The sequence below is a fragment of the Neovison vison genome, chromosome 2, assembly GCF_020171115.1.
Source record: "Neovison vison isolate M4711 chromosome 2, ASM_NN_V1, whole genome shotgun sequence".
NCBI lineage: Eukaryota > Metazoa > Chordata > Mammalia > Carnivora > Mustelidae > Neogale > Neogale vison.
Window position 1 is genome coordinate 183,921,684 of NC_058092.1, and position 14,340 is coordinate 183,936,023.

The window sequence follows — 14,340 nt, forward strand, 5'->3', positions numbered from 1 at the left end:
ACAAGCAGGGGGAGTGGGAGAGGGAGAAGCAGGCTTCCCAGGGAGCAGGGAGCCCCATGAGGGGCTCGCTTGATCCCAGGACTCTGGGATCATGACGGGAGCCAATCCCTTTCTGCTTCATGTTGTTCCAGATAAGAGGACCATCACCACCTCCTGCTTTCTTAAGGAGTCCAGCTCTATCTGCCTTGCCCCTGAGAAGGGTAGGAATAGCCCTCCCCTCCTCCCAGTGTTGATTGTTCTTAGAAGGGGAAATGGCAGGTAAGGGGTCTGACTGCTTAACAGATACCCTTTTCTTACCTTTTCTCACTCTCCCATTTCCCCTGGGCCCAAAGGGACTCCCTGAGCCTGAAAACAAAGCCTCAGCCCAGAAGGTGACTGATAAGAGATCCGAAAGGCAGATCTCTTAAAAAAAAGGGGTGTGGGGGGGGGGTGTGAGCCCTGGGCCTGGCACTCACATTCCTTCAGTTCTATTTCCTTAAAAACACCACTGCCACCACCAAACACCTACCACATGCTATGCCTTCAAGGGACACAGCGATGCCCTGGATGGGGCCACAGCTTTCCAGTTCTGACCCCAGACAGTTAAGAGTCACAAAAGGGGACTAAATTCAGTGCCATGGGGACAGAGGAGTAGCTGTCAATTCTGCATGGGGGAATCCAGGCTGAGAAGCTGGGATGCTTGGCTCAGAGCACTGCTCTGCTGTTAACTCTGAGTGTGACCTTGGGCTAGTCTATTCCCCTCTCTGAGCTTCAGGTTCCACAGCTGTGAAGCCAAAGATCAACACTCGGGGGTCCTTGAGGCCATTTCCAGCCTAGGCATGAGGCAATTTTGTTCCCCCCCGATGCTGAGCCCTTTGAGCTGCTGCTGGCTTTTTGCTCTCACTTTTTAAAAGCAGCGAGTGAGAGGAGGCCGCGGTGGGGGTGGGGCACAGGGACTGTGCAGAAATTCCCAGACTGGTCTGTTGGCTTTTTTGTGTGGACAGAGGAACTGGGAACCGCTGGGGGAGGGCGGAGGGGAAGGATCAGGATGGAGTGAGCAGGGGGAGAGGAGGGTGTAGGAGGAGATCGGGAATGAAATAAAGGCAAACTCACAAAAGGATGTGGAAAGTGAGTGACAAGTTTGAGGCTGCAGGCCTGAGGCCGGCCGGGCCTTTAGGGTGAAGAATGGAGACAAATGAGCTGGATTTTCATGCTTGGTGGACGGTGAATGAAGAGCATCTTTTAAAACCCTATCAGGAACTCTTTGGATTGTCATTAGATCTGGAGAGGGGGGAAGAGACGGAGGGCGGAGACTGCTGAATTTGGCTCCCTGGGTGTGAAAAGATGCTGATTCTCTGCTGGCGACAGGGGGCTTGGGGCCCTCTCCTCAAAGGTTTTGGTAAATTATTTGTTATTTCGAGGGCCCTTGAAACTCAGGGGCAGGCTCCCCCTGCTCTGGGTGGGTAGCACCACACTGGAGTGAGGAGTGGGAGAAAGGGAGGGCTGGGGTGGGCACCAGGTTTCCAGTTCCTTACAGAGTGACCAATGATCTGGGTTTGGTAGGGACTTGCAATGTCCAAACTGGGAGAGTCCTAGCCAAACCAGGATGGCTGGTCACCAGACTGCAGGGTGGGGCTGGTTGGGAGGGGTTGGGGAGAGAATTGACTTGCCCAGAGCCAGTCCTACCAAGCCATGGAGTCAGGGCTGGGCTGGTCTTGGTCTTGGTCTTGGTCCTGGCCTCTAGTGGGCTGTGCAGCTTACCTGCTCAGGCAGGAAGAGAGGAGATTCCAAGATGTGAGGTTCTTTGTTCATTTGTTTATTCATTTGTGAAAGAGACGATTAGAAACAGTTGCATATGACTGGATATTAGATCATATTACAGAATTGTTAATTTCATCAGGTATAAAAATGGTTCAGTGTTCTGTTTTTTAAAAATATCTTCTCCTTTAGAAATGTATTTACAAGTGGGAGGACAGCTATCTGGGATATATTTAAAGATATTCCACACACAAAATAGAAATAAAAATTAAAATTCCACACACATCCAGGGGATGGCTGGGTGGCTCATTTGGTTGAGCGCCCGACTCTTGCTTTCAGCTCAGGTCCTGATCTCAGGGTGGTTAGACTGAGGCCCACTGCAGGCTCTGTGCTCTGTGGGGAGTCTGCTTGACATTCTCTCGGTCCCTCTCCCTCTCCCCCCTCCTCCACACTTTCTCTCTTTCTCAAATAAATAAATAAATCCTTAAAAAATATGTTTGCAGGGACATCTGGGTGGCTCAGTTGGTTAAACATCTATCTTCGCCTCGGGTCATGATCTTGGGGTCCTGGGATCAGGCCTGTATCAGGGTTCTTTCTCAGTGGGGAGCCTGCTTCTCCCCCTGCCTGCCTCTCCCAGTGCTTGTGCATGCCCCCCCTCTCTCTGACAAATAAATAAATTAATTAAATATTTTTTAAAAAATGTGTTTGCAGGATGGAGGTTGATAGGATTGGGGCAAATGAAAGAACAAGAGGGGGTATGAATGGGTGGTTACAGAAGCTGACTGATGGGGCACACTTATTCTCTCTCTCCACTTTATACATTCTGGAAAATATCTAAAATCAAAAGGGAGAGCATGTCAGTGATGCAATGCAGCAGTGTTCAAGACTTCCAGCTCCAGCTAAGGAGAGCCTGGGTTCCATCCAACTCTACTTCTTACCAGGTGACATGTAACATGTCATTGAATTGCTCTCAGCCTCAGTATCATCATCTGTAAAATGGAAATAATTCTGCTCTCATAGGTTAATTAACAGAAAGTTCATGGGCTGTGATTAGATATTGTAAACACTATAGAAATTAGCTGCTGTTAAGGTAGGGAGATTTTGGGGGAAGATGCACCCTTCCAGCCAGGAGGACCCTTCAGGGCTTTGATTCTCTGGGGGTTGTGGGTGATTCCCTGGAATAATCCTTCCCTGGAGAGGGCCACTCTTGGGGCTAGGCCCTGCCCGAACAATGAACCCAGATGGCTGCCTCCTGCCCCATGCCCTTGGCTTCCGTGCAACGCCCTGCCTGCCCCTTTCTTGTTCTCAGCCTCCTGTGTTCTGCAGAGATTAGTTTTCTCCTCACCTGCTCCAGGTCTTAGAGACTAAGCTTGTGTCTTCATGCCTTTGACGACTTTTCCTCTGGTCTCTTGTCAGTCAACCATGAAGGCAAGAGGGCAGGAGTCAGGCTCCTCCTGGGGTCTCCCTTATAGGCTGAGTCTAAGGAAGTGTGTGAGCATATGCTAGTTCCCATGTGGAGCAGCACACACACACTCCAAGACACACATGCACACGCACGTAAACTTCAGACAGGTATATTAACACGTGTTCGCAAATGGGACCAGCAGCAAAGACGTTAGAAGGTCTAAAGCTGCAAGGAGAAGAGGAGAAGGGGGAACCTGGTCTTGCTGGCTGGGGGGCAGGGATCATGGTGTAGAGCTCAGCAGGGCTGTGAGCCACAGAGCTTGGGGTCGGTCAGCATCTGAAGCCAGGCTCACCGTTGAGGTCTGTGTTCTCAGAGGCCAGCCCCAGGCAGAGAGTCGTAACAAGGTACTAGCCTCCATGTCAAGAGATTGCATCGTAAGACCTGGATTTCAGAGGCCGAGAGCCAACCTTCTGCTAGATGACAGCCACCGCTGATGGTGTGGTGGTCGCAAGAATGGAAACATTGACTCTGCGCCTGGCACAGGGGCTAAACACTTAGGTTGCCTTCTTTCATTGAACCCTGACCTTATCCTGTGAGAACAGTAACAGCATATCATTCTATCGTTGAGGAAATTGAGGCTCAGAAATATTTGGTCACTGCTGAAGATCACACAGCTGGGAAGGGACAGAGCTTGGACTCGAACCCAGACTTTTTGTCCTCAGAGTCAATGCCCTCTGCCACTCTAGTCAATTGTGCAATTTATGCTGAGCAAGGAAAGGATACTGGGGAAGGACTGAGGGCTAAAATTGTATGATGTTTAAAATTTGCTTCAATGTAATCTACACAGGTAGTGCCGGGGGAAGTGGGAAAGTGTGTGGGCAAAACACACTTGGCTCCAAGGTGATAATTGTTGAATCTGGGTGATAGATAACATGAGATTTCATTATATTCTTCTTCCTATTTTTTAATTTTTCTATAGTAAATTTTACCAGCCCTGGGTTCTACCCTGGCTGTACCGTCACTGGGTGACTTTGAACATGTTACTGAACATCTGTATGCCTCAGTTTCTCCACTGGGCCTTCCCCCATCTGTTTCCAACTCATTGCAAGATTGCAAGACCACTTAGTCTATGCCCAGGAGATAAGAAGTGTGGTCACACCTGGGTCTGTCGAGACACAAATTCTCTTTCTAAGGACAGCCGTGGACTTCTTCTCATTGAAGATTCATTTTTTGCCTCCCACTCTCCAGAAAGAAAAAGTCTGGCAGAGCTGCCTGTGAGTTTGGTCTGTGTCTGGACTCCTGGAGTGGAAAAATGTAAGTGTGGGGGGGGGTTGTGGGGGGGGATGTGCAGTGCACCGCTCGCTCCACCTATGTGGGTCTCCTCTTCTCTTCCAAGTCGCCACCTGTTCATTCCTCATTCAAAAGGGGCCTGGAGGCCCCAGGCAGAAGGGTGGTGCCCAGACCCTGGGGGAGGCAAATGAGGCTTTAGGCCTCCCAAACACTGGGGATGATAAATGGGGTCCGAGTCTTTCAGGCTTCATTATAGAGTCGCCATGGGTTTGCCCAAACCATGGCAACCGATTCAAGCAATGATTAACCTAATAAAGCAGAGGCAAAGGGGAAAAAGATGCATTCAAGACCCCAAGTCAGGCCCTGGTTCTCTGGAGGCAGTAAATTTCCCTTCGGTGAGTACGGTGTCCAGGCCCCAGACGTCCTAAATCTCTGCCTCCAGGAGTGGGGGTGGGGACGCCTGTGAAAGCAATAAATGGATGTCAGAGATCAGCTGGGATGGCTCCAGTGTGCACTTAGTGGTCCCCCTCCTGGGCCCTCGGAAGCGAACCCAGCACTGGAGACATCTGCTTTAGCCCCAGGAGTCAGATCGCCCGGTGCCGCCTTCTTTTGAATCCTGGTGTATTTGGCCCTGGGGAGACGTGGAGATGCGTGTGTGTGTGTGCCTGCACACGTGTGTGCCCATGCACATGTGTCTGTCTATCTCTGGGATCTGAAAAGCAGGCATCAAAATTCTGCTATTGCCAATATATCGGGCAGTGACCCCTGCCTCCTGGTATCTGTATACTGTGTAATCTCTTCCCCTTGGCTTTGAGCTGGATTTAATATATTTATTTAATTATTAATAAATCATATATTTATTTATTAGTAATATATTTCTAGTAAATAAAATGTGGTGGAGGTAATGGGACATCACTTTTGAGATTAGATTACAAAAAGACCGTGGCTTTGGTCTTGGGTCTTCTTGTTTACTTGCATCGAAGGGAGCCAGTTGCCAGGTTGTAAGTTGAGGCTCTATGGAGAGGCTCACATGGCAAGGAACTGAGGAAAGCTCTGTTCCAAAACCACTGAGGAACTAAGGCCCTGAGTCCAATGCCCTCGAGGAATTGAGTCCTGCTAATAGCTCAAATGAGTGAGCTTGGAAATGGATCCACCCTCAGTAAAGCCATCGGATAAAACCATATTCCTGGCTGACACCCTAACTAAAGGCATGAGAGTGACACTTGGGGCCAGGGCCCCTACCCATAGAAGACCCACATAATGAATATATCTTTTTTAAGTGGTTAAATTTTTTTGTAATTTCTTATGAGCAATAGATAATTAGCACAACAAAGATAGTATAGCTGGTGATAATGTTAGGGTATCAGGAGCCTCAGTTTGTCTCCATAGTTAACAGGCCTTGGGTAAGTCATATAACCTTCCCTAGTTAATGTGGGAAAGTCAGTTCTGGCCCATGCCCTCTTGGTTAATCATCTGTAGGACTAAGATAGAGATGGAGCAGGTACTGTCATGGGTTCTGCTTCAAACTGCTGGCAGGCGCACAAAGCGTATGGACACATCTGTCCTCTCATTTGAATCTTCATAAAACCTTATGTGGTAGGTGTGATTTTCTCCATCTATCAAGATGGAGGACTGGAAAAGCTAAAAAATTGCTCAAGGTGCTAGAATTAGGAAGTGGTGAAGTTGGGATAGATGTCAAATCTATGAGAGGACTATCGCAGGAGGGACGCCCATACCTGATTATTGGCGTTGTTATTGGTGATCTCAGAAATAATCATACTGTGGTGATAATCCAGTCTCAACTAACCAGATGGGGCATCTTCTAAAATAGACCCATAGGCAATCAAGGATAGGTTTTTTGGTGCTGAGGAGAATATGATGCAGGAAGGGTCATGGGTCTCCATATAAATTATTCATTTATTCAACAAATACTCACTGACCTTTATGTGGTAGCTGGTCTGGAGAAGGATAGAAGTTTCCAAACATTAATTGACATGCCATTCATTCATTAGTCAATTCACTTACTCATTACTTCGTTCTAAAAATGTGTGGCATATGGTTGAGAATGGGCACTCATTGGATTCATGAAGGACAGTTCCTACCCTTGAGAAGACGAGTGGAAGGTATAGGTGAATAAACAGCTAATTAAAATACTACCAGGAGAGTGCAAGGATATTCCTATGCACAGAATATTATGGGAACAGGAGCAAAGAGGGAGGAATAGTTCAGAGAAAATCCCCGGGAGGAGGTAATGTCTGGGTTGGAGGTTTGGTGGGAGATGGAGAGGAGGGAGAGAGGCTTTGGGCAGAGAGAGCAGTGTGGAAAAGAAAAAAAAAAAAGCATGGAAGGGATGCCTGAGTATGTGTAAGGAAAAACCTCAAACAGGTCAGTATTTCTGGATGGTAAATGTCAAGGCAAATAAAGCATTGTGAAAAAGAGGCTGGTTGCTGCACGACTGTGGTCATAGCTGAAGTGATTTGTGATGATAAAAATAAATAATAATAGCATATATAATCTAATTTAATCTGACAACAACCCTGTGGTACAAACTGCTCATTACTCACCAGAATCCATACTTTACTTCTTCGCTGGCACATAAGTACTCTTCCAGTTTGGGTACAGTGATATGATCATGTTCTCTCTATGGAATGTGAGTGGAAAGTGCTACTTCAGAGCCTAAGATTTAAGACTGTGGCTGAGGTTTCTCCATGCTATATTTTCCCTTCCCACTGGCTAGAACATATGACAATGCAACCTCAACTATGTGGATGGCAAAGATCTAGGAACTGGTGGAGAAAGGAGGTAGAAGGAACCTAGGTCCCTGAATGATTTCGGAAAGCAGAGCTACCACCCACTTGGAATGCTCCCTCAGACTGAATTATTAGTGGGTGTGTTATAGCACCTTAACTTGAACCCTATAAGCAATATTATCTCTATGTTACAGATGAAGAAATTGAAAAAAATGTTAAGGAACTTGTTCATGGTCATACTGATAGTTAATGAACCAGCTGGAAACTGAACCCAGATTTGTATCACTTCACAGCTCACATTATACCATCATTCCCTATTGGAACATGGACTTTATCCCAGGGATGATTGAAAACCACTTGAAGATTTTAAACAGGAGAGTGACAATGTTATATTTGCATGTTATTCTGGTTGTAACATGGAGAGCACAGTGATGAGTGCTGAGATTAAAGATAGGGAGATCAGTTAGGCAGTCTCTCCATGTGAAGGATGAAAGCCTAAAAGAGAGTAGTGGTCATAAGGAAATAAAGGGACAGCCAGATTCAACCTGGCGATTCACAGACCTGTACCCCTGGGGATAAAAATATATTATATGTTTATAAAAAATTAAAAATTAAAAATTAAAAAAACAATCGGCCATTAAGCTGATCAAGTTAATTTTAATTATAGCAAACTTTAAAGAAAAATGAACCAATTTTCCATTACCACATAAATGATTAGTTTCTATATTTAACTTACACATAAATAAAACTAAAATGCCTTTCAAAATTATTTCAACATCCATCAGTGTCTAAAAAAAAACTATTAATCACTATAAAACTCAAAAAAAAAGAAAAAAGGGACAGCCAGATTCAAGAAATAGTATGAAGGAAAAATCAGCTGGGCATAAGGATTAATTGGGTGTAAGTAGTGAGAAAAGACAAGTATGGGTGCCTGAATGGTAATACTTAATGAGACAGGAATGGGAGGAGGTATTAGTTTGGAGTTAGGGGAAAGAAATTCCATTCTGGACAAGTCTCATTTGGGGTGCCCAAGGGACATCTGGATATATAATCCCGGAATTTAGGAAGGGTTGATTGCAGCTGAGGAGGGTCACCAAGAAAGGTAAATGACCCTTAGCCATTGTGCAAATTTGCACTGTACAAAGGTGCAGAGGAAATTCAACTTCATACAAAAGCGCCCCTTCCTTAAAAAATCCAGGGAGAATAAGAAGAATTTGAGACAAACGAAGATGCTAATGGTAATAATTACCATCTATGGCAGCTTAACCTGCACTAAAAGCGAACACATTAACCAGTCCAGTTGGGCAGTCACTATTTACCGTCCTAAATTCACAGTTATTGAAAACCACCAGTAGAAGAACCAGGCTTCAAACAATACCTGTGCAATTCTGAAGAGCTAAGTGTTCTTAACCACTCTGCCATCCTACGTACGCATCTGGGGGACTTCCTTAAACCTTTGTTCTTGGAATAACTAAAAGCTCTTTGTAACCTGAAGAATGAGACTCCAAATGAGGGCCAAGTTCCAAAGCAGTTTTCCCAGTTAGTGGTGCTGCAGCCTACACTTCCAATGTTGCTTCACTTCAGACCTCTCAGATGCTGTCAGAAGTCCCTAACACAGTCACTGATTCTAACTCCATCATTTACAGAGGAGAATCTTTTGGCCTAGAGGAAAAAGGGCCTTTCTGAGGTCACACAGTCAGTTAACAGCAACAGAGTCCATCCTTTCCCCACCACGCCAAGGAAACCTGACATTCTTCTGGATCTATACATATCCACAGGGGGCTCCCTAGAGATTTCGGTCTAGAAACGTGGACAGGGTCGTTAGATGGTTTTCCGCGTTGACAACACGGATTTGCCAGGAACGTCTGCCGCTCTGAACGAACACGGTACTTTCAGCACCATGGTCAGAGGCGAGCGACTGCTCTCCGAAAGTCCGTACCCAATCACGCGCCCCCAGCTTCTGCCTTGGCCCTCAGATCCCAGAAGCAGAGTGGGCACAGCCTGGGACCTTGGAAGAGAATGGGGGTGGGATCAAAGGCAAGCGTGCAATGGAGCCTTTGGCCTTACAAGACCCAGAAGACCCAGCTAGAGCCAAAGCAGGAACAAACCATCTCAGCATAGAGCACTGAGCTCTAAACGGCACAGAGCCTAGAACCAGGTGACAGTCCTAGCTAGTTTCAGCGATTCACCAAGTGACTGGGGGCCTGAGGAAGTCACCAACTTTTCTAAGACTTTAGGTCTCTGTGTCTATGGGTGTGAACATCCCGCCTTGTCCTCCTAACCAACGGTAGGAAGGGACCTAAGATAAGAAATGTCCAGCCTCAAATCTCCCACTGTCTGTGCTCTTGGCCCTTCGAAGGCAGAGCAGGCAGGTACAGTTAGTGAGTGCTCTCTTCCTTTCCTTGAGCACAGCCTGAAGGTATTTTAAAAGGATGGGGGGGAGGAAAATAAACACAACTGAGAATATTAATTATGTAAATGCAAAAATGTAATTATAATATACTCAGCACTTATTCCATAACATATTTTTAGCCAAATTCCCTTACACCCTCCCCACAGTGTCCCCACTGCCAAGGCCAAAGGGTCTTCTCCACCATTCTGGTTGTGGGGAGGCTGTAACTCTGTCCACCATAAGCACTGCCTTCTCTTAGGCACCCAGAAATCCAGCGAAAGCATATTAAGGACTCCCTTCGTATTCTCCAGTGAATTAGCTGAGGCTCAGGGACTTGTCCAAGGTCACACAGCCAGCCAGGCAGAGTGGGCCTTAGAGGAGAGGAGGGGCAAAGGGCGCCTGTGGGGTCTCGGGTGGCCCCAGCCCCTCCTGCCTTTGGGCCAGCCCTGCAGCAAGGCTCCCAGACATTAGCATTCCAATGGCCCTGGGATGCTTTGTCTCCCGACGGAGGCCGGCTTGGGGGTGGAGTGGGATGGGGGCAGGGCACCATAAATCTACCTGCTTGTGTGCACGGATGGGGGTGGGGTAGGGGCACAAGATTCATGTGCCGTTTTTCTGGAAGTCAGTCTTGGTCTCAGACAAAGGCAGAAGAGGGGTAAGAGCCTTTCGACCCGAGGGTCTTTCCTGGCCCCGCACGGGAGCCTGCCCGGATTTCAGAGAGCTGAGGTGCAGGCGATGACCTCAGACTGTGGGAGGCTCCGCACCATTACGAGTGAGGCGTAGTCTCCGAGTGTGGGACGCCAGCCAAGACTGAGACCAGCTTGACTGATTTTAAAAGCCTCTGAAAGCCAAATGCCCGTGAGGGCTTGGGGGTGGGATGGGGCGTGGTGATGGTGAGGCTTCTCGAGTTAGTTGTCTGCACCACTCACAGGAATGTTTCTGAGCCCTTCTTGGTGAGTGGCTCTTTGGAAAGAGGCATGGACAAAGTCTTCCATCTCAGCGCAATTCCGTACACAATGATGGCGCTCGCCCTGTGCAAGGGAGCCCTAAACTTTGCAGTGATTCAAGCAAACCCAAACTTTTCTCTGCTTCCACTTGACTTGGAGAGTAGAGCTGGCAGACAACTCCGGGGTCAAATCCACCCCTGACCCAAGGTGGCAGCCCAGCAATCAAGCTGGCTAAACAGTACTTTTTTTTTTTCTTTTTAATTTGTGGGGCGGAGGACCAGTCTGCGTGTGTTTGGTGACTAATGGCTCCTTAATGAGCACCCTCAAAGGTAGGAGGGGGTAGGGCAGTGGGTGCCTCAATCTGGAACATGGAGTCCAACAGCACTTTTGGAGTTTCAGGGAGTCCTTTGCACCGAGGGAGTCCCTTGCCTATTTGAATCACAGAAAGGATTTTCGTACTCAGGGATTTCTCTAAACATATAGTCCTTGGCCCAAATGCCCCCTTCTCTTGCAAGCCTCTCAGTCCAGCCCCAGGTAACAGCAGTCCCACCTCCATCCTGTGCCTTGTACCTCTACCCACTACCCATAATTCTGGCTGTATACTTGTCGCTTTCCTGGGAAGACAGAAATGGATCTTCTTGCTTTTTGTCTCTCCATGTTCTTCCCCTAAAGGCACAGAAAGTAACAGGCACCGGCTTGGTCCATGCAACTAGGAGCTGCGGACACCTGTCCCGGTGTGGTGCCCTAGGTGGAAATTGGCTACTGCAGAAGTCACCAATAACCCATTAATCTCCTCCCAGATTAAAGCCATGAAATGAAACAACACCTTCATTCATTCTTTTGTTTGCGCATCCCTTTCTCCTCTCCCAAATCCAGCCCCTGGTAACTGAGGCATATTTCCTCAGAGTTACCTTTCCTGGGAATAGAGGAGAATAAAAGTTTTATTGCAAGCTGGGAGGGCAAAAGAGAGAGACACAAGAGGTGTTAACCCCTGGTAAGACTCTACCTTTGTGCTCTAACTGGAAAGCTACCTAAGGTCTGGCTCCGGGCCCCTGGCGGCTGCCACGCTCACCTGGGCTTGGCTCTTTCCTTCCTGTGGCCAATCCAAAAAGGTCTCCAGGGTTCAATTCACAGAATAGAGTGCCCACCCTCCATTTTCCTGTTCCTGTCAGGCAGAATCTGGGAATTCTTACCGCTTAGTCGGCTTCCGGAGGTACAAGGTCCCGCAAGCCATTTAGGGGCGCTCCCGTAGAGCCCCTGGGGTAAGTTTCAGTCCTTGCCGCACACCCGTGCAACTCTACCTTGGGAGTAAAGAGTGGCTGGAAACCTTGAATAGGTTCTTGGTAATTTTCTATCAAGACTGCCAGGTACCAGGGGTGCCAGAGATCTCAGCAGGAATCTCAACTCTCTCCGATCCCCGCTGCTCAATTCCATGCATCAGGATGCCACCCTCCCAGAACCCGATCCATAAAATGTGCTCAGAAGACAGGCTAGCTCTCTAAGCACTCTGGGAAAATTCCTGGGATGCCCAGTTCCATGGTTCTGAGGGCTCTGACCCTATGATTGGGCTATTACTCTTCCTCCCCACATTCAACAGTCGCTCGAAATCCAGGCTAGTGGCATAGGAGAAAGGTCAGCAGGGCCAGCAAGTAGCCCTAGTTGGAAACTTGTCTTTCATCTAAACCACTATTTGGAATATGACAAGTAGCTGCCCTATAAAATAAAACAGGGAACTGGACCAGTGATTTCTTAAGAGCCTTCCAGCTCTTACTTTCTATGCGGGTTTAGCTGACTCGCTCTCAGGACGCAATCTGCTCTGCCACCAGCCTAGCACGGCAATTTCTTTGCCCAAATCAGAGAAGGTACCCAGACCCCCTCTCCTTGGACTGAGGTCCACCCCCACCCCAGCCAGAGGCTGTCACCCTCCCTTCTGCATAATCGAGTTACCTAACTGAGGTTTCTTGAGGGTACTTTTTTTTTTTTTTATTGGCTCAAAATCTCATTCACCAGTCTCTAAATAATCTTATGTACAAAATATAGACTTTCCCCCCCTGCTGTGAAATCTCATCAATAAATACAAACATGTAAAGGAGGGGGGCATATAATTTACCATACCAAAATTCACTTCAAAAGATATCATATAATTTACAGGCCGATATTTTCTTTTTTCTTCTTTTTTAAAGACGACTTTTTCTTTTCTTTTTTCTTCTTTTTTAAAGGGGCGCTTCAGGTCACAGGGAAGCAGGACAGATACTCCGGAGGCAGACAATCTCTTTCCCAGTTCACAGCCTGGTCTCCCTCCCCCAGGAGCGCAATGGTTCCAAAAAGTGCTCGAGAGAAGGCAGAGGATCCCTCCGTGGAGTAAGGCATCAGAGCGGCCAGAAACCAGCACTTAATAGGGACTGGAGAAGGTCAGCAGCATCTTTGGAGAAGAGAGCAAATGGTGAGAGATCAAATACTGGATTAAATCACATTGGTGGAGGATTGGTAAGAAAGACTGACAGACTTGAGTGAGTGTAGGATGGCTGGAGACAGCGGGTGTCTCCAGCTGCTTAGTGCCACAATCCCCGGTGCCTTTGCGGGAGACTTGGGGTGACTGCAGGGAGGGGAACGCTCTCAGAGCTTGCAATCCCCGCCTGCGCGGGCAGCAAACAGAGGGCTGAAGTTGGCGCTGTGAAGAGGAACCGGGAATTGAACCCAGCCTGTTACCCTCCTAGGCGCCTAGGCTCACCCCCGCCTCAGGGAGCCGAAGACTGGAAGAGAAAGTTCGCCCTGGGGCTACTGCAGCCCCAGTGCATCCCTGACGGCCCCTGTGGCCCCCCACCCACAGCCAAGCACCCACCACCCAGCGGTTGACAGGCTCCTTCATAGAAAGTCTGAAAGAGCTAAGGCGCTGGGGCGCAGACCAGCAGGAGAGGTAGGCGCCTGCAGCCCGTGACGCTCCTCCAGCGAGGCGGCGGGACTCAGGCTGCCCGCCTGGGAGACCGGGGAGTAGAGGGAGCCCCAGTCCCCCGGGGAGCCGCCGTCCTGGCAGCCCAGCTCCACGCAGGGCGGTGTGGGTGGCTGCAACCCGTAGAGGCTATGATCTGCTATGCGCAGCGCCTGCGTCAGCGCCCAGATGTAGTTGTGCGCGAAGCGGAGCGTCTCGATCTTGGTAAGCTTGGCATCGTCGGGAAAGGTGGGCAGGACGCCGCGAAGTGCGTCCAGGGCCGAGTTGAGGTTGTGCATTCGATTGCGCTCGCGGTCATTGGCCTTCTTGCGCCGGCTCCGTCGCTGCTTGCTCAGAGCCAACTCACTCTTGGGCCGGCTGCGTCCCCCGCGTCTTGTCCGGAGCTTCCTCGAGGCCCCTCGGGAGCCACCCCCTTCCTCGTCGGCGCAGTTCCCCCGCACGAGAGCCGGGCTGGTCGGAGCCGACGCCACGCAGGTCACTTCGTCGTCGAAGACGCCCTGGAAGGGCTGCTCTGTCTCCTGGGTCACTTGGACAGCTGGCACACCCGAGGGATGAGGCGTCATCCTGCAGCAGGGGAAGAGGTCGGGGTAAGCGTGGGTCCAACACCCTAGCGCAGTTCCCTATCCCGGAGCCAAGTGGGAAAAAGCCCAGAAAGAGCCATTTCCCCCTCCCGCCAGATCAGAGGACCCCTTTCCCCCCTCCAGCCCTCGCTCTGTGGCCTCCAAGTGTTACCTTGTTCTCCCGCGCAAAAGGGTAGAGAGCAGGGCGGGGGTGGGCAGCAAGAGCAATTGGTGAGATGAGCTGGCCTTTTCGTCTGCAAGCCCGGCTGAGAGCAGGCGCCGCTGCCTGAAGTTTCCCCAGCTCCAGGA

At 49.1% G+C, this 14,340-nt stretch overlaps 1 protein-coding gene across 1 annotated transcript; it reads right to left on the bottom strand.

The window, feature by feature from the left end:
* Nucleotides 1–13,386: 13,386 nt before the first annotated feature.
* Nucleotides 13,387–14,034, bottom strand: NEUROG3 (neurogenin 3). Its single transcript, XM_044236568.1, has one exon. It carries the CDS (start codon nucleotides 14,032–14,034, stop codon nucleotides 13,387–13,389), a length of 648 nt encoding a protein of 215 aa, XP_044092503.1.
* Between the last annotated feature and the right edge of the window lie 306 nt (nucleotides 14,035–14,340).